At 47.1% G+C, this 20462-nt stretch overlaps 1 protein-coding gene across 6 annotated transcripts in view; it reads right to left on the bottom strand.

Annotated features, from left to right (window-relative positions):
* Window positions 1–5172: 5172 nt before the first annotated feature.
* Window positions 5173–20462, bottom strand: part of ARHGAP23 (Rho GTPase activating protein 23) — a 170181-nt gene continuing 154891 nt past the window's right edge. For all 6 annotated transcript variants that reach the window (XM_081885547.1, XM_081885544.1, XM_081885545.1 and 3 more), the window contains 3 exons: window positions 19264–19357; window positions 12401–12432; window positions 5173–11449 (listed from right to left, as the gene is read on the bottom strand). In XM_081885547.1, coding sequence (XP_081741673.1) covers window positions 10259–11449; window positions 12401–12432; window positions 19264–19357 — 1317 coding nt within the window. In that variant the 3' untranslated portion in view covers window positions 5173–10258. The remainder of the gene's footprint in view (window positions 11450–12400; window positions 12433–19263; window positions 19358–20462) is intronic.

Consider the following 20462-nt stretch of genomic DNA (forward strand, 5'->3'; position numbering starts at 1 on the left):
CTTTACATTTAAGTGAAGTGTCTTAACATTTTATATATTTGTTTTAAGAAATATATTTACATATTATATATATATAATATACGTAATATAAATATATATATATAAATACTGAGGAAAAAAGAAAAGAAAATCCTTGTTGTGTCTAGTATATTTAGGGGGGAGGAAGAATGGTGTGTGTTTTTTCCCCTGATTAAATTATGTATGTAGCTCTTTGTACTTTTAGAAACTATCAAAGGTGGCCGGGGTGATGATGAGGGTGCAAAATAGAGCTAGAGGCCACGATCCACAGGGAAGCGTTTTGCTCTTGGGCAGCTCCAATCCCTTCGATGGGGCTCAGGCCAGAGTCGCTCCCTGCTGGGCTGGGCCTTTCAGAGTTTAGAAACCCTTCCGCAAAGCTAACATTCCATCTCTGGGGCTTGCTATTGTCTGTTTCCGATTGTCTGTTACTTTCATATTCCCTATGTCCATCACTGGCACGAATGGAGCCGACAGTGTCCACTATCCCATTGCATCTTTCTTGGTGAGAATTCTCTTGTTTTGCAGCCCACAGGGACCAGAGCAGGGGAGGGAGGGCAGAGCAGGGGAGGGAGGGCAGGCAGGGTTTTGAGCCACTGACCAGGGGCTTTAAAGGCATGTCCGCTTCAGAACTGGCTTCCCCACCCCAGTAGGGTGGCCTACTCTACACAGTGTTGGGAGGAGTCCTCTACTTACAGGGCAGTTGCATCCAAGTTGGGTTTAAAGGTAAAGAATCCTTGCAAGGGAGAGCAAGCAGGCGCCTAAAAGTTGCCCATCTTCAGTCGCTGCCTGGAGAGGAGAGCAGAGACAGAGCGGCCCACCTGGTCACCGACTTCCCCATCATGGTGAGATGCTTTGCATTTCTATTTGAAATTATAACAGCGGTTTCTAAATTTATATCTACACATGCACATTTTTGTGAAAATCCGTCTCCCCTTTTGCGTGAATGCATTTCCTCCTTTCTGGCAATGTGTGAGTTGCCTTGGCATTGTTGTGTTGGCGTTTGCCTGGAGGGTTTATAGGCCTTTCCCCTTCCCAGGGAACCCTGTTCTGTGAGAGAGGGTAGGGATCTTTCATGCAGAATTCTTAGCAGCTCAGCAAACTATCTTTTATAGGATTTTGGGGGAGGACTCCATGGCAGTTAAAGAGGTAGAAAAAAGTGTGTAGAATTGCCCTTACAATGTCTGTTCTGTGAGGCTTCAGAAGAGAAGGGATGCTTGTTTAAGGCACACACAGAGACATGATTCTGGAGTAAGACCAATTTCCAAATAGCTATGCACTCACATAATAAGGAGTAGCTTGAGGTGGCCAAGCACCTCTTAGGCAGACTTCCTCAATCTGGTTCTCGCCAGATATTTCAGACTGCACGTTCCAACACAGCCATCTGCAGAACAGGCACACGGGGTCAGAATCCAGGGGACTGGGAGAAAAACGATCAATTGCTTTAATTCAAAACTGGAGATACACTTCACAACCAGGGATGCACTGGAGGCAATGCTAGTTCTGCAGAGTTGCAAAATCTAAAGCACAGGGTTTTAGAGCACAGATGGTACTTTGGGGTTGAGAGCCTTAACAGCATAGGATCACTCAGACTCTGCTACAGTTAATCTGGATTAAGAGTCATCATCTGCCGGCTCTGGTTTATTTACTCACACTCAATAACGTGGATGTAGAACCCCCGGTTAACCCATCGGCATGCACTGGAAGGAGAGGGAGATTCAGCATTTTCTCCACTCACTTAACCACAGCTGCTGTGACTAAGGGATGAGTGGATTCCCCCTCATTTCAGTCGGTTCTTGCTCCACAGGCTCTCTGCACTCCTGCCTTCTGCTCCACCTCTCTTCAGATTTAATCTGGAGAATTCTGTAATTTATTTTGGGCGGTGCATGCGCAGCTTGCTGCAGGGAATTCCTTTTTGTGTTTTTAGTCAATGCACATAATCACCAGGACACAGGGAAAATCAGACTCAGACTGAAAGTGATGGGGAGCCAATACAGCCCTCATCTGCTATGTCTACACACATGGTCCTAGCATGAATCAAAATCCCTACCCAGCACATACTTAAGTGCTGAGTGAGAGTGAGTACTAAAGGGTAGAAAAAAAATACAAACTTTGTTAACAAGTACCCAATTTACAGGGGAACAGTGGGAAATGTTCCCCCACATTTTGCCCACAATACAGAGGCAGTAACTGCCCAGTTGATGTTAAGTGTTAGCATTTGTTAGATCCCTGCTCTGTTGATGTGGAAAAGGGAGAGAGAATGCTCTTTTTCTGGTAATAGTTTTTACAGTCATTCTGAATGCACTCTTTTCACCTTCTTTAGCCTTACCAGGTCTTGGATTATCTGATGATGCAGCCTTGCCAAAGCTCACTTGGGGCTGCACTTGATCACAAAGGGGTTGTATCCAGCAAAGTTATCATGTTAACGCAGGTGTGGGGAATCTCCCTCCCCCCAATGTTACTGAACCCCAGCTCCTATCAACCCAGGCTATGGGAGTTGGAGTTTAGCAATGTGTGGGGAAACCAAATGTTCCCATTAACTCCACTAGCACAAGAACAACTGATTGTTCAATTGGGCTTCTTCTCCCCCTCTTCCAGTGCCTCCCCCCACAAATCTGTTCTGGAGTTTTCCCCGACCCTCTGGAGCAGATTGGGGGAGGAGTTTAGGGGATATTCAGGGAGAAGAGAGGGAGAGGAAATCGCGCTGGACTGGTGGAAGTCCTTCCACTAATGGGATGACTTTGTTGGACACAACCCTAGGATCCATGCAGACCTCCTTGGAGAACCCATTGTTTTGTCCTCTGAGCAAGGGAAGATGCATGTTGCTATGCCTGTGCGCATAGTGATGTGCAGACTACCATATGCAGGGAATGGCGCATAAATGGGCACGGGCTAGCCTTATCGCATAGCAAGGTGCAGTGATGGCCTTTTGTCCCTAATAAGAATAGCAGTGAGAGACAGACAGAGGACCATTAAAGTGAAGAGGTGCTATCCTGCTCATTTGAAGCAAGCCTTGTGCAGGGGAATGTTTTCCCACTTTGATGAATATTTGGAGGGGGCGGCGGGAAATCATCTTGATTTTCTGCCTTATCAGCAAAAAGTGTTTTGCATCGCCCTAGCCTTGCAACATGGACACACAGTCACAAATCAAAGACCAATGAAAAATAGGACAAAAAAGGGACGATGTTAGGGAGACAGTGGTTTCATGAACCCATTCCCTTCTAAGTTCCATCCATTTTCCTTGTCCGAAGCACATTTGTCCTTTCATTGTGTGTTGCTGCACTTGGGAGTGTGTGTGAGTGTGTGTCACTGTCATGGCATCATCCAACTGCTGTGTGAGCAACAATTGTGCCACAATTTTTATTTTTTGAAAAAGGTTTTGAACTCCCCCCCCCAATGCGTAAATTATAAAGCACCAAACTATGCATGTATTATTGAGTGAGTGAGTGAGTGAGTGAGTGTGTCTGTGTTTTGGGGGGAAAGCAATCACCACTGCATGCCACAAGCCTCGCTTTACTTGTCTGGTTGTTGTTTTCAGATTTTTTTTTTTTAAAGAAAAAAATAAGAAGAAAGGGTTTTTTTAATATATATATATATAATAATAATAAAAATAAAAAAGAGAGCGAAACCTTTAGGCACTGTGTAGGGAGGACTGATGATGATGTTGTGTGTCTCTTCGCATGGATTTTATTGTGAACTGATTTTTTTAAAGAAAACAAAAACCAACGCTAAAAATGACACCACACCAAAACTGGTTATAAAAGAAAGCAACAGTTCTAAAAAAAAAATCTGTAACTTTTGTAAATCTTTTTGCTGCTATCTGTAGGTAGAGTTCTATGTATAAATTCTATGGATGCCATGTTTTCTTCTGTGAACAATGTGATCATTGTTAGTCAAAGAATTCCAAATGAAGGAAGGTTGCTTTTTTTAATTTTCCCCTTTTTTGTTTTGTTTCCTATCAGAGTGTCTGACTTTAATAAAATACTCTCCCCCCCCCCTTCCCGTGACACTTCTTTTCTTAAAGCTTTGTTTCAAAACCATTCTTTCAAAAGCAGATATTCCGTTGTGCTGTTTGGTATTTGTGGGGCAATGTGTGTACGCAAGGGTGGACTGGGATCACCAACATGGCGCCTGTTGGCACAATGACTCCCTTGAGATGTTCTCCTGGTGCGCTCAAAGCCTCTGAGCTCCACCCCCACCCCCCTCTGTCATGAGGTTTGTTACCCCTTCCTCCCTTGAAAAGAGCATAAAGCTGATGGAGGATATTGGAAAAATGCTCTTTCCGTTCTATGTACTTTTCAAGTCTCAGGTCAATTCTGCTGGATACGATTCTTTTTTACAAAAATATTCAAAAAAGCAGTGTTTGTGTGTGGGTGGCATATACCCTCTCTATCTCTGGGTTGAACTGCTGAAGGAAGGAGTGATGTGACCAGAGAGGGTGGCACATAAATTTATCCAGAACAAGCTGCAGTGAAATTAACAGACTGTGAGAAAGAGCTCTTCTCCCCATTCCCCATGCAGTCTCTGTGTACTTATGTAGCAGGCCAAGTGAAGTATACGGTGTATTCTAGAGCAGGGGTGGACAAAATCAGGCCCTGGAGGTGAGAGCCAGTGTGGTGTAGTGGTTAAGAGCAGTGGTCTTGTAATCTGGTGAACCAGGTTTGCTTCCCCACTCCTCCACATGCAGCTGCTGGGTGACCTTGGGCCAGTCACACTTCTCTGAAGTCTCTCAGCCCCACACACCTCACAGAGTGTTTGTTGTTAGGGGAGGAAGGGAAAGAAGAATGTTAGCTGCTTTGAGACTCCTTCGGGTAGTGATAAAGCGGGATATCAAATCCAAACTCTTCTTCTTCTGGTGGGTTAAATGCAGCCCCACAGGCTTTTCTCAGCAGCCTTCCTAGAGTGTTTTTGCTGGTATATCTTGCATACCTAGATGATGATGGCGTGTTTGTGTAGATACACACACATCTTGTTCTTTGGACGGCTGGAATGCAGCCTAGTGTCCAAAGGAAAGTCACATCTGCTTCCTGTCTCTAGCCCCACCTACTGGGGACATGTGGCCCTCATAAGGTTGCTTATGAATGAATGTGGCTCTCAGGCCAAAAAGGGCCTTCAGGTTATGGTTCTTTGTTTTGAAAAAAAGAAAGTGAGCAAACATTCTCTGAATAAGCCAGTTTATTTCCAATATGTATATCACTGTAATTCTGAGGAGATCATCAAAGCAGAGTTTGGGTTTCTTCAGTTGTTTCGTTTGACCATATATATATGTCTGACATTGTACAACACAGTGAAGGTGGGAAGAGGGACAAACCATGCAGGCAGGCAGGTGCTTAAAAAAAAAATCAACACTGTCAATATAACTGGGCTTTTAAAAGGAGCAAAACAAAACAGTCTTCATTAAAAAAAAATCCTTATAAACTCTTTTATCATATGTTACACATTTAAAGATTATTTACAAAATAAAGTGAAAAATAAAACTTTACAGCAAATATTTGCATAAAAGAACAATGCATAACAGTGTAGCAAATAGTTTAGCTTTGCTAAGTTTTAAATTCCACATCTCCACACACCCCTTTTCAAGGCCTCAATGGAATGGCTGTAAGATGTGCATTAGAAAATGCGGAGTGTGGAGCACACAGCACATTTGTGGCTAATTCAATTGTATCACAAATTATAGGCATTTCCAATTTTTTGGTGTTTTGTGTTACAGTTGTTTTATGTCCCTATCAGCATGAACAACATTTCTGTCCTTTTAAGTCTTTTTTGGAATTTGTCTTATGAAAAAATCCCCCTTTGTTGAAACCCCACAGAATCCATTAGCATGTCAGTGTGCTGGAGGGTACGGGTGCTAATAATCGCCACTCGCTTCCAATTGCAGAAACCAATCCGCAATTTGACAGAGCTTGAGCCTATATAAACCTTCACATTTCAAGCAAAAGTGGTCATCAATGTGCCTGATGAGTTTCTGACGTTCTAAAACTCCTATAGACATTTTAAAGCAGTCAGGTATATAATTTTTTTATACTCTGCATTTACCAGACACTTGAGTCCAACACTGCAACCACTGCCAGACCAAAAGGACACTACGGCGCGTGGATAAAATCTCCGTTTGTGACAGTCTCTCTGTTCTAGTACAGAGAATTCTATGGTTTTCAAAACAAGAGTCCATTCCCAATGAGAGGGAAACTACAAATGTAAGAAATCCAGCAGGGTTCCATTTCCAGATTCAAGCCTGCCACTCTCAGCATGCCACATCTCATTTAGGATTACAGCCAGGGTTGCAGCCTAATTCTACCCAAAATGGAACCAGGGGAGAAAGTTTGGTATGCGATTTTGGTGGAATCAATTTGCTAAATTTGAGCAGAAAGCATATAGGAATCTGCATGGCTTCTGCTAGTCCCCTCTATACTCTGGTGCACATTTTTAACATTAGCTAGCCCCCAGATGCCCTTGTAAACTCTGAGTTGTGCTGCATCATGGACTATGTAGTACATGCAGCTGCTGTATACATGGCATGGGAGTTGAATAATGCGGAGGACAGCAGGCCTGGAAGCACAAGAATGGTGAACTGGGATCCTACAGGCCAGATATTTTGAGTCCTGGTGTCAAGGTAAACGGCACAATTCATGGTGGAATTCCACCAGGTTTTGCCTGTGCTTCTCTACAATCACTACATTCTCAGAAATAATTATAAGGGTGGTTATGAAGGTACATAACATAAAGCACTTTGGACACTAAAAAATTAGATTTTTAAATAATCATTGTTGGTGATTACCAAGCCATCTGTGCCTTGAACCTCTCACCAAAGTATCTGCAACTATGACACATAGAGAATTTGCACACTGCTAGCCCTTACAGGTCAGATTCCTCTCACACATGCATAGCCAGCACTTAATTTCTGATCCAAACACTGGATAACTCAAAAGCTGCAGCTGTGAATCGGCTCCACGCAAACACCCTAGCCCTGGATTGATGCCTGGCAACTTGTTCCACAATGGCTCATTGGTACACACATCACTACCTTAATGTTGCACTCATTAAAACATGAATATGCATGAACTAGCCTACACTTGAGAGCTAAAGTGAAAACTTGGGAGAGCAGAGTTGAAATCCCCACTCAGCCAAAACAGCTTGCTGAGTAAACTTGGGCCAGTTACTGGCCTGGTTCAGACAAGCTGCCTCCCCTCCCCTCTGCATAGGCTTCCGTTTCTCATCATGATTTGTTAACTGATGAGCAGCACCAGTCCCTGGCTCTGATGTTAACAATGAACCTTGGCTGAATGCAAGTCAGGAATGAAGCACTAAAGCCAGTGTGAAAGAGGAGGAAGACCTGGTCGAGGGAGGAGTGCTTAGACCATGGTTTATGAAGCCTGGCAAGATAATCTGAAGCAGGCTAACCTACCTCACAAGGCTGCTGTGTGAATAAGCGGGGATAGGAATGACACACGCCGCCCTGAGTTCATCACAGGCAGGGCAAGATAAAGCTCTCATAACAAACTTCAAGGTCACTTTGCCTGCAGAAATATACAAGCAGCAAGAAGTTGCTATGGAGACTAGAAACATCTTCAGTGATAGCAATGTTTGCCTTTCGTCCTGCGGAGATGAGGATGGCTTTCTAAATGCCACCTCCAAATGATGAAATCCAGCGTTTGCCACTTTCCAACACATTTGAATGTTGCCTTGCCCTCTAAAGGAGCTCAAAATCACAGTTAAGCCTGCTAACACCACTGGCAAGTAGGTTAGGCTGGCATGCAGAAATTTGATCACTGAACTTCATGGGCGCTGGAAATGGTGCTTCCAGGAAAACTGCTGAAACAAAAGCACTTTGCTTGAATGTGGTCAACTACTGATATGACCAGATACTTTTGCTATAGCTTTGGTGTAAGAGGGGTAAGCCACTATCTCAGTGAGGCTATTTTCTGACTGTGCAGCATTTTTCTGCAGAGGCAGCTCCTACACTTCACCATAGAGCATTCACATATTAAAATAGCACCTTGCCTATTTATTTGCTAAAAGAGCCGCTCCGGTTTCTCTCACATGCCATACGGACAAATGAGATTCTACAAAGATCAGGGACTAGAAGGAACATTTTACACCACAAGGTGAAAGCAAATCTGTAAGAGGCCTCTCATCTTGAAGGAAATGCAAAATAATAATAATAATAATAATAAATGGGCAGGAAGGATGAGTATCTGCCCTAATCTGCAACACAGAAATGAGTGGCACCCTTGGTTCACTTCTGTCCCAACATACTGAGAAAGCTAAGGAGGGGAAGACATTGCTAAGAAGAAATGTAGCACAAGCAAGAATCAAAGTTTGTGTAGATTTTGGAGGGCAACTGCATAGCACAAGATGGTAGAATTATGGCATTTCAGCTGTTGCTGGAACAAAGGCTGGAATGGAATCCCAACATATGTTATCATGGGAAACTGTAACAGCAAAGTTAAGGAATCTCTCAGACTCTCTTACTGGCATACCTGCACAGGGCATTGGAGGGAGGGAACCAGCTGTGCTTGTCCTCCGTACCCAATGTCCATCCTTCTCACCCACAATACAACTCACACAAGGCCCACACTCAGCCTATCACTTGCCTCTCTGCACTGCAGATTTTGGGGGGGGGGCCTGTCACGGTAGATTTGAGTGTGAGCAGAACAATCTACATAGAAAGGATTTATGTTAGAAATCCTCCACATAGGCAGCAAGTGGGTGCTTCACCATCCTCTGTAGCACCAAGAGTTACTGGGAAATGTTACAAGGGCATAAAAGCAGCCAGGCAACTTCCCATTTGCACTAACCGTCTTTACTCTCCAAACAACTGCATCCCTGAACTGTACCCAACACAGGTAGGACTTGGCTGATCCAGAAGCCACTGTCTTTTTCCTCGTGGTTTGTACAAACTGTCACAAGAGCGGCAAGGAGTCGGGCAGAGACACAGGTAGGTCCTCAGGACTTTCCCCCCACCCAAGTTCTCAGTGGCCGAGGGAGAGCTAAGTTGTATAAAGGTTCACAAACGCCGACAGCGCAAGGCAGCATTCTCTAAGGCTTCAGGCAGCATGAATCCGTAGGTAGGAAGGGCAAAGGACAGGTCTAATCCCAAAGGTGAACCCAGATGTTCCACAGGTTCCTTCTGATTCTTACTTTTTTGCCAAGAGGGGTTGCCATGGGAGCCCCCAAAAGACCATGAGTTTTCTGGCACCTTGTAGACTAGCAGTGAATTGGTTGGCCTTTCAAGAGACCACAGGGCTCCTTGTGGCTTTTGTGGTGTGGGGGGAAACGGGACGGTGCCACTTAAAGCAGGAGGAGAGCAGCGTGGAAAATGCCCCTAGAAAGGGCGTTTCTGGCTCTGTCGTTTTTGGTTTCTCCACGGGCAACTTCCAAGTACAGGGCCAAGTCCACCCCATGCCCACAGGGCACAAGTGCTGCAACTGAAGGGGGTCCAGCCAAATCTGCAGGGGTGTTGCAAAGGCCAAGCCAAGGGAGGTGGGAAACTGGGGAGCTGGTTGCCCACCTGCTCATCTTGGGAGAAGGCACAGAGGGAGCAGTGGGGTGGCTTGCTTTCTTTCTTTTAAAGGGACCTATTCAGAGCCCCCACAAGACTGAGACATTCTTGTGCCCGGGAAGGAGGATTCGGAGGCAGAATGGCATTGGAGCAGGGGCTTGATCAGCGGCAGAACTTTGGCAGCGGTCAAGGGGAAGAATGAGCTGGTCTCCATGAGCATTTCTGATCTGACTTCCCAAGAGTTTTCTTGGAAAAGAGACAAAATGTGGGGCGGCCAACAAGGCAGAGATGGGCAGGGAGAGGCTCCTGCTCAACAACCCTCCGCCCGCCTTCTCCTTCACACACATGGCCTGAAAGCAACCTGTAGACCAGCCCCCTGGAGCCAGAGAAGCTTTTCCAAGCAGGAATGGGGGCTGGCCACCCCCCGCCATTGCCCCAGGTAGCCTCCCAGCAGCAAAACCAAGGCAAGAGCTTCCTATGGGCTGGCCAAAGAGCCCCTTCCCTCCTTTCACCCGCCTCTGCTTCCTTTTCTCCAACTGCCGCCCTGGGGAGAGGAGGGGAATAAATAAATTCACAAGTCACGAAACAGGAGAGTCATTAAATTAAGACCAGGGGGAAAGGGGTCAGAAAGCGAGGCTGGGGCAGGGAAGAGACTCTTGCTCCACTGAAGTTTGAGGCTGCTGGCATGACCAAGCCATGGTTCCTCCCCTGCCGCTCCAAACAGGGGCTTCCCCCGCCTGCCCCCTAGAGGCACTGGTGGAAGCGCAAGGAAGCTGTGCGCCGGGGAGCCGAGCGCCCTTCAGAGCCGGCCTTGTGGCGCTGCTGCTCGCCACCGGGAGCAACCGCACTCCCCAGCGCAGACGAGGAAGGCCGAGCTTTCGTCGACTCCAGGCTGGAGAGCCCCGAGTCTTTGTTGTCCCGGAGGGGAGCTCTGCTGGTGGCGTCCAGCGGACGGGCCTCGGGGGCCCCCAAGACATGCTGATCCTCCCACTCGTTGTAGTTGAGGTCCTTGAGGCCGCCGGGCACCACCACTGTGTGGCGCCGCCAGCTGTTCCTCTTGCGCCGAGTCTCGGGCGAGTGCGGCTTGCGCAACCGCACCGCCAGCATGTCGTCCGACGAGCCGCGGAAGCGCAGGCGCAGCTGCTCCGTGAGGGAAGGCCGGCTGTGGGCCTCGGCGGCCCCTGTGGGCTGCAGCGACTCCTGACTCCCCGGCGAGCTGGAGCTGGGGCCTTCCGTGCTGCCTTTGGAGGAGGCCTCGCTGCTGTAGCGGGGCCGTGAGAGCTTGCGCCGCGCCAGGGTGTCGCACTGCATGAGGCGGTGGGAGCTGAAGGAGGCTCGGCTATGGAACGCTTTGTCGGCTGCGGCAGCTCCACCTTCTGCCGCCGCCTCCAGCCCAGCTCCTTTCGGGACCATCCCAGCTTGCCCCGGCACAAAACCATTCTCGGTGTCCGTTTCCACGTGGCTAAACTCGCTGCGTTCATCGTCTGCCTCCTCCCCACGGCTCTCTGCTACGGACTGCACCTCGGAGCACAGGCTGCGGTCGATGGTAGACAGGGTGGAGTAACCAGACACGATGGAGCGGGCATCGTGGGCCGGTTCTGGGCTGCCCCGAGGCGCCGTCGTCTTCCTTTCTTCCAACTCTACTTCGAGCTTTACAGAGCCTTCTGGGCCACTCTGCCCACCGGGCTCTGGACCTCTGCTGCCGCTGCTGCTCCCAAGCCCTTCTGCTTCTCTGGGTTCCTCCTCTGCCCCCACCTCCTCCTCGTCTCTCTTGGCGGCTGGTTTGGCGGCCGACTCGTGCTCAGAGTCGTCATCTGTGCTGCTCCCGAAACGCTTGGCCTCTCTCCGCTTCTTCCTCTTGCGGTTGACAGCTGAGATGAAGGAGATGGCAAGCATCTCCTTGTGATAGTGCTCCTTCCGGGAGCCCCACGAAGCCTGCAGCAAGGGCAAAAAGGGTGGGGAGGAAGGGAGAGAGTTACGCCTGGGGAAAGCTGTCCGAAGCAGAGACAAGGTAGAAATGTTCAGGTTTTGTGGTCCCCAAACTCCGCCCCGCCCCCCATCACTTGAAATTTGCTGGTGGTCTTGGCGGACCACTTAATGGTTTTTCTGCCTTTGGTAGCAATTGCCATGCCCCGTGCCTGTTGCTATGTTATTTCTATTTGCATTTCTTCTTTTACTTCTTACATTGTATGTTATTGTGTTCCGATTTGCACTGCACAGAAATCAAACTATAATACGATGAAAGAAACAAAAGGGAGAAAAATGCAAGTAAATTAAAAAAAACCAATGGAAATATTTAATGGGGACGTGCCGTGGACCACTTGAATGAAGACCAAGGGCCCTCAGAGCACGGTTAGGGAACCCCAGGGTTACAAGACTGGTCAACCCTGGGATAATAACCCCTTAACTCACTGATCTGTTTACATGCCCTAACAGAGAGCATCATATTCAGTATCGTTAATGCAGATTTGCAATTCTCACAAGTGCTTTTACATTTGCCCTGGCAGAAGTATAAAACGGGAAAGTCAGATATCACTGGGAGATGCTACCTGGGTGAGTCACACAACCTATGGGCCAAGAAATGCATGACCTTACCTGTAGATGTGCCCTTGTGTGTATGGTTCCCCCCCCACACCTTACAAACTAGTCGAGTGGGGGACCGGATCAGTCATGGGGTGGGGGTAGGGGCTTTTGCCTCCAGATCAGGCCTCCCAAAAGCACAACTTGTATGACATTGCAAAAAGGGATGGGGGGTCCTGTTGAAAAGAATGAAACCCTTTCCCCCCAGTGCAAATTGTGAGTGCAGGGACCCCTTAAGAGGAGCTGAACCATCTTTTCCCGCCTTTCCTCCCCAACGGGCAGGTATGACACAGAAAGGAGCCTTACCTTTGATTTAGCTGAGCCACTGTTGGTCGAATCTGTTAACAAACGAAGAGGAAAGAGAGAGAGGAGAGGATCAGTAAGACATGGGGCAGTGTCAGGAAAGCGGGTGGGTCGTGAGGCTGCCGAGGGGAACACTTGTCCCCATGGCTTCCCTGCAGCAAAGGTATGTCATGCTCCCGAGTCAGCGCATTAGAGCTAAACCGAAAGGTGCACCCCATAAAAAAGAAGGGGTGACTCAGCAGATGTTTCTTCTGTTCTGACTATGGAAGTCTAAAGGCTTCTCTCTCTCTGGACAGTGTAAAAAACAATGCAAAGCAACAACAGGTGCTGTTTTGGCATCCAGAGCTGACTTCGCTCACCTTCCCCTAAAGTCTGGATTGTGAGTTCAGCTAATGGCCAGCTATGAAGCCCTCCAAATAGAAACCTAATAAGCCTTTTTTATTTTCTTCATCTTCCTGACAACACAAAAAGAAGCTTTTGCTGGCAGAACTGGGGGCCTCCGTATTGTCCAGTGAATGTATTCATTAGCTCAGCTGCTTCTGAAACTTCACAGAGCTGCACTTCCCCTTTCTTTGTCTGCTACTGGCTCCTTAAGACACACACTTGTGCGCAGAGCAGTCAGGGACTCCTGAATCCCACTCTTCAGCAATCTCATTAGGATCACAGCCTGTACTTTGGTGGGTCAGAGCATTGGCTGTTAATCACCAATGAGACATGACAAGGTCGTTTGCGCCCCCTGGTGGTGTCCTGTGGAAGGACACTCCCAATATGAAAATCAAATTACGGTAAAAGATTAGGTACCCCAAATTCAGGGGCTCTTGCGATAGACATCTAACTAAGGCAAACCCTTTTCTAATATCACATCGCTTCTTTCCAGAGGAAATTATCTTAAAGTGAGGGACTCATGCGACCCTATGCAAATTTCTTTATCCTAGCACATCTCTGAGCAAAACACCAATAATATTTTGGGTCCTTACTAAAAAATAAGCCAAGATTGAAGAAGGTTTGGGAGCAGGGGGCTCCCTCTTGATAAATAATAGTCCAGAGAAGGGAAGTTGACCCTGGGTGTTTACAAACATGCCACCTTGGACCACAAGCCACCATTTCATTTTGTCTCATGTTTACTTAAGGAAAATAAAATTGAATGAACTGGTGGCAAAATAAAAGGGGTGGGGAGGAAATAAAGAACAGATCGGGCACCCCAGAACACACAGAGTCTCTGAATGAATGAATGGGGGCTTTGTAAGGGTGGGGACCACAATCAGGCACATTTGTTCAAGTGATGGTGACAAGGCTGTCAGGAAGGTTAGTGGAGCAAAGTCAGTGGAATTAGTGAAGTAGAAAGGCAGATTGAGCACGGAGCGGTTAGGGGGAAGGCAGTGGAACATCTGATCAACACCTGACTTGTCGCCACACACAGCTGCCTGCCTCCTGCTCTATGGGCCCACTAACAACATGGCAGGAAGGCACAGCGTCCTAACATCCACTTAGTGGAGGCGCACTTAGTCCCAGAAGGGAAAGCACAACAGTTCCACCCAGAGGAGCAAGACTGAAGCCAGATTCGTAAGGCATGTGACCCATCAAAAGTGAAATGTGCTCATCAGTCAGGTATATTGAGTCCCCCACAGGTCTGCCTGGGACTGTAAAAAGAGGTGGCCAAGGAGGCCACAATATATGACTGGGGGCTGGATTTGGCCTTGTGCATCAGAAGGAGTTTATCAGGAGCTCAGTGTTAAGAGGGCTGGGGACAGGGCTGGTCTCCCATCTCCTTGAGCGGCGGTTCTGAAACAGGGTCATGTTTCCCACTCATGCAGTGGCATCTTGACTGCTGTGCATGTGGCAAACACAGCAGAGTTCGGAATGCTTCAAAATGCTTCCCCTGCCCCTTCATACTGAATGTACAGTACAGGTGCACTGGAGTGCAGAAGGAACTGGCGTTTTTAACCAGAAGCTGCTCAAGCAGCAACACTGAAACGAAACAGCGGCCCACAAACAACCGATGAACCAGATTAGTGCCCGGCAGTACAACGAAGGCTGTGTTCACACTGTACATTTAAAGCACATTTTAAATGGCCCTGTAGTTTTCCCCTCACAGAGTTACAATTCCCCACAAGCCTTAAAAAACTTTAAAAGTGCCCAGAAGTTTTTTGAGGGAACAGATGTGCTGTTACCGTATAGAGTGTACACAACCAAAGTTTTAAGAGTCAGTGCTTTGGGAATTCTTAGTCCTTTGTCCTAGAGGGGATCTGCCTTAGCTGAAAGTGGGGCTCATACCTTACACCCCACACCGCTGAAGGCGAGCCATGAATAGAGGGTGGTGGGGTCGAGTTTCACAACCAGCTTAAAAATAAAAGATTTGCTCTTCTGCCTCAGTTCAGCCATTGCCACTTTCAGAGAGCCACACCTAAGAGAATGGCTGGCAGATGTTGCCCAGATGTTTTAAGGGGTACTTAAAGCAAAGTAGTGGCAATGCAGCCCCCCCCCCGAAGTTTAACAAAATTAAAAGCCAGGCCAGGCAGATCCAGCAAAGAGGAAGCAGGGGGCAGAGGTGGGTGCTGGCAAACCCCATGGGGCAAGAGCACAGGCAGGAACAATGGCTAGAAAACCACAGAAAATTCGCAGGGGCACGGTACCAGCCAAGCCGTTTGCGCAATAGCTCCCCCGCCTCCACACAGTCACACACAATATCCGCCACAGCAACGTCAGCGGCAATGAAACCAACAGACAATATAATGGATGGTCACAATGGCCCACTCTTGACAACCAAGGCCTCCTCCCCACCCACAACATGGAATTAGTGGCTGGCAATAACGAGAGAGAGGAAAGGCAGGAAAGTCGCTCTGAGTCTGCCCCCCCACCCACCCAAAGTCCTAGAAAGAGCAAAACCTCTGAAGGTGAGGAAAGAAACATTTCTGGTCTCTAGGCTGCGGCATCCATGTTTTAAGGACAGACACCTTTTGCTTCCCTGTGGAAAAACTGAATACAAAACAGCCAGAGCAATTATTTTCAGGGATCCAATATTAGTTGGTGCAAACATATATGCAGGCATTCAAATCACACAGAACTCTTCATCAGGCAGAGAAGAAAGACAACTTAAATCTTGGGATTTAGACTGTTTGCATGAGCAAGTTTTGTTCCTATTGTATTATTTTAGACTTGTCTATACTGAGTTGTTATCTTTTGTTCTAGTAAGCTGTATATAAATGCAAACTAAATAAAGCAAAATAAAGTTGCATATTACTTGAGCTGTTAAAGATAAAAATTAACTACTTTTCCATTCTGTCGGGGTGGGGGGAATGTTCTGCACTTGCTTAGAAAGCTACTGATTTATTTGGTTTTAAACTATTTTCACAACTTATTTTTAATTGATCCCCCCCCCCCCATGCTTGGCTTTAAGAAGCAAATCACAGGCCCATGAAGTGGACCTCATTTTTCACTCCCAACTTTTTAACAGTAAGGAGCTCGACTGCCGATGTCGTGTCTCATCATAGTACATGCCAATGTTGTAGCTTGTCAATAAGGAACCAGAACCGCTTTCCTGTTTTCCTCAACCTCTCGTAATCACCCAATGGAATTAGTGCATGTACACCAGAGCACAACCACACCGTACCAGCTCTAGAGCTCCGGCAGTTCCGCTGGAGTACGGAAGAGGAGGAAGAGGGAGGAGATGGAGAGAAAGAGAGAGAGAGAAGGAACAGAGAAAGACAGCAAAAAAGGTTAAGGAAGTTTGTAAACAGTAGAGAGAGAGAAAAACTAACAAAACAAAACCCCACTTAAACAATACCTCCCATCAATATTAGCAACTCCAGCTGGAGCGCAAAAATATGCCAAAAATATGGTTTCTCTTCTGCCAACATAAAAGGCTCTGTTTGCCACCAGCCAAGGGGTGGGGTAGGTGACAATGGCTATGCATGCCTTTTTTCTAAAGACTGTGCTACCAGTTTTACCTTATGCAATCAGCTGATGTGGACATGGTGCCAGTGGCAGGGTGTCCAACCACATGCCCCCTCAACCTCTGTTCCTCCTGGCTTATCAAATCTAGCAGAGGGGGGCTGGCTGGCTGGGTCCAGAGCGTGTTCAATGCTTCACTGCATGTGGGGGTGGCCCCTGCTGCACTGAAAAGAGGCAGCAGTGTGACTGCTCCTAAAGAAACCAGCTCTGGACCTGTTGGATTGGAACAGCTATCGGTCAGCTGCCAATACCCTCTTTGGGGGGAAGGTGGTGGAGAGTGTCATGGTGGCATTCTTGGGAGGACACCAATTCTTGGAGGGCACCAATTCTTTAGATCCCTTCCTATCTGGGTTCAGGCCTGGCTTCAGAACTGAGCTGGCCTTGGTCACCCTTTTCAGAGGGGCAATTATGACCTTGTGCCTGCTTCTTAATCTTTCTTTGGCATTTGAGGCCATTGGCCACAGCATCCTCCTGGACCGGATCTGGGAAATGTGAATTGGTGGCACTGTATTACAATGGTTCCAATCAGAGCAGCCTAGAGAGCAGCGTTGGAAGATTGCCTTTGGCCCCCTGGTGGCTACACTATGGGGTGCAACAAGGGATTCTCCTCTCTAGTGCAATTTAATATCTACATGAAGCCATTGGGAGCAGTCATTCGGCGTTTCTGGGCCAGGTGCCATCAGTATGCTGGAGACACTCAGCTCTATTTCTCCATGACATCTGAATGGGGAGAGGCTGCACAGTCCCTGGGCCACTGCCTGGATGCAGCGGAGAAATGGATGAGGAAAAACAAGCTGAGCTTGAATCCCAGAAAGACGCAGGGACTGTGGATGAGTTGCTCCCACATTGGGGAAATTGGTCACATGACTAGCCTGGGATGGGGCTGCACTCCCTGTGAAGGAGCAGGTTGGCAGTTTGAGGGTGCTTCTGGATCCAGCTCTGCCTCAATGGCTGCAAGTGGCATTTACCAACTGCGGCTGGTACGACTGCTACGGCCATTCGTGGACCAGGAAAGCCTTGCCATAGTAGTTTGTGCATTGGTTACTTCAAGATGGGATTATGGTAATGCAGGCAATGGTGTGTGTGTGTGTTTTAATTACATTTTCTGTTCTACAATTTAAAATACTCATTTTACATCCTTAAGATATCAGTGGTTTCCATTCTTCCCTTTCCATGGTTCATTTTACATATCATAAATCCCTGCATATTTTACAAAAACTATACAATTCAGTATTCCATTATTGCTTCCATCAAAACTTTTTACACTGTTATCTTAAGGCTGCCAGCGTTTTCAGCTGTAAACAATTATTTCCTATCTATATATTCAATAAACGTTTTCCAGTCTTCTTTAAACTTATGTTCTTCTTGTTCTTTTATTCTATATGTTAAGTCTGCGAGTTGTGCATATTCTGTCAACAAGTTGCCATTCTTCTTTAGCTGGGACCTCGCTCGTTTTCCATTTTGGGGCTAGCAATGCAAGGAATGTTGGGCTTCCCTTGCGCTCGATTCAGAAGCTGCAGTTAAGTGCAGAATGGTACAGCGCAGTGGCCAACAGGAGTGAGGCCTTGTCAGCATATAACACATGTGATTAGAGATCTGTACAAGTTGCTGATTTTCTACTGGGCCAAGTTCAAGGCACCACTGTTATCATATAAAGCCCTTAACAATTTGGGTCCAGTTTACCTACAATATCACCTTACCCAACACATGCCCACTCAGCCGCTTTGATAGGTAGAACTGGCATTAACTACTGCAGGTGCCAATTAATATCTGTTCCACATTTGTAAGAATGTGATCAATTAGGGTGGCAGCACCTGCACTTTGAGACTCCCTGCCTACTGAGATCAACCAAGTGCCTGTCATTGTACTCTTTTAGGTGTCTGCTAAAACATTCTTGGGACACGGGTGGCGCTGTGGGTTAAACCACAGAGCCTAGGACTTGCCGATCAGAAGGTTGGTGGTTCGAGTCCCCGCAATGGGGTGAGCTCCCGTTGCACGGTCCCTGCTCCTGCCAACCTAGCAGTTTGAAAGCACATCAAAGTGCAAGTAGATTAATAGGTACCGCTCCGGCAGGAAGGTAAACGGCGTTTCCGTGTGCTGCTCTGGTTTGCCAGAGTCATTCTTAGTCATTCTGGCCACATGACCCGGAAGCTGTCCGCCGGTTCCCTCGGCCAATAAAGCGAGATGAGCGCCGCAACACCAGAGTCATCCGTGACTGGACCTAATGGTCAGGGGCCCCTTTACCTTTACCTTTTTAGACAAGCCTACCCAGATGCTTAGAAAGTTGAGGCAATTTTAATCTCCTTTTGCATTTTATCTTTGGTATGTTTTAAAATAGGGTTGTAGATTTTTCTCAGTTTTATTGTTTCATCTCTTTTTAAACTGTTTGGAAGCTTCTTCCAATCAAGCGGTGCATTATATTTTATGAAATTGTGAGAAAGTGGGGCAGGGAGAAAGAGATGCACATTGTTGCTAACAGTGCAGCCTCAAAGGGAAGGAGCTAATCCCAGTAGCTTTTGCCCAAACACAGACTTCTCTGCTATCAGAGAATTGCCCAAACGCAAATGTTTTTCAGAAGCAGGCAGATGGCTTTGGCAAGGGATGTTGAGCATCGTGCACTCGAGGGATGGGGTTAGATGGACAGGTCAACAACAAGGAGCTAAAGACAATTTACAGGCCTATGGGAAAGCTAAGAGAAATGAGATCTGGACTTATGTATGAAACGTGTAATGTGAAAGGGACGTTAGTGTGAAAGGCAAGTGGACTAACTTTTCTTTTTCTTTTTTTGCTTGTTGCGCTTAAATACTGGAACTAACGGGAATAACGTTTACAGAGAGGCAACACTGCAAAACACCAGCCAGAACTTTGCACTGTGGGAATTCCACAGCCATTGGGATGAAGCAATGTCCACTCACCTGAAGCGTCCCCCGGTGCTGCTGTCCTCCCAATGTTGGGCAGAAGGTACTCAATATTCGGCACTGATTGGGCCTCCTGCTCATCTACAGGGGTCTGCAAAATGGATGCATTTGTGGTTAGGAGGGAAAGATTCAAGCCGTCTGCTAGATGTACAGTGTTCTATGGATTTCTCTTTCTCCTCGGCCAACTCTCTTATTGGTGTGTTTGGCTGCACTGTGGAGGTCTCAGTATTTCAGTATAGGAAAACTGGGAGCTCTCCAGTCATCTATCTTCCTTCTTATACCGGGGGGGGGGGGGAATGGGGAGAAGGGAAGGGAAGAACCACTCCTCCCATCTCATAATGTTCCATAGAAGAGTAAAGCTGAAAAGAACTAAAAGATTATCTCATTTGACCTTGGGCCAAACAGGGAAGACCAGCCACTCAACAGTACACTACAGTTCAAGCCTACGAAACCTAGACCACAGTTTTAAAATAGTTGCCTTGGTTGCCAGTTGGTTAATGGACACAATTCAAAGTACTCACATTCATGATTACAGCTCTAAGGGACTTAGGCCCTAAATATCTAAAAGAGCACTTTCTTTCCTACAGACTCCCTCCGGTGCTAAGAGTGGCAGAGGGGCCCCTCCTATACGTCCACCACCCTCATACATTTGGGGCAGGGGGTGGCGGACTGAGAGAGAGCAGTTAGTATCTGTATGCTCATCACCTCTAGAAATCAAGATATATACACACACATGCATATAAACATATAATTCCAAAAGCCAGCAACGCCTGTCTGGCAGAAGCAACTGGGGGTCAAAAGAAGTGCCATGTGTACACCTTGGTAAGCAAAACCTCTTTCGTACGTTCTTTCAGCGTTCTTAAAAAGACTGCCTGCCTCCTGTCTTTCCTGCATAAACAGATCTGCGAGCAGCATGAATCCTGAGATCATCCAATGAAAGAAAATGGTGGGAGATTCCAGACAGACAAAAAGAAGTATTTTTTTTCCCACCCAGCTCCTTATTAGAACTATCAAATTCATGGGCAAAAGATGCAGCGACGACAGCTCTGAAGGGGAGGGGACAACTTTAAGGAGGGCAAGGCTATCAACAGCTACCAGTCACACTATGGTTCCTTACTATATCCAATATCACAGGCGTTGTGTCTCTGAGGACCGGTTGTTGGGAAAGGGCTATTGCCTTCCTGTCCTGCTAGTGG

The sequence above is a fragment of the Podarcis melisellensis genome (genome assembly GCF_964234715.1).
Source record: "Podarcis melisellensis genome assembly, chromosome: 13".
NCBI lineage: Eukaryota > Metazoa > Chordata > Lepidosauria > Squamata > Lacertidae > Podarcis > Podarcis melisellensis.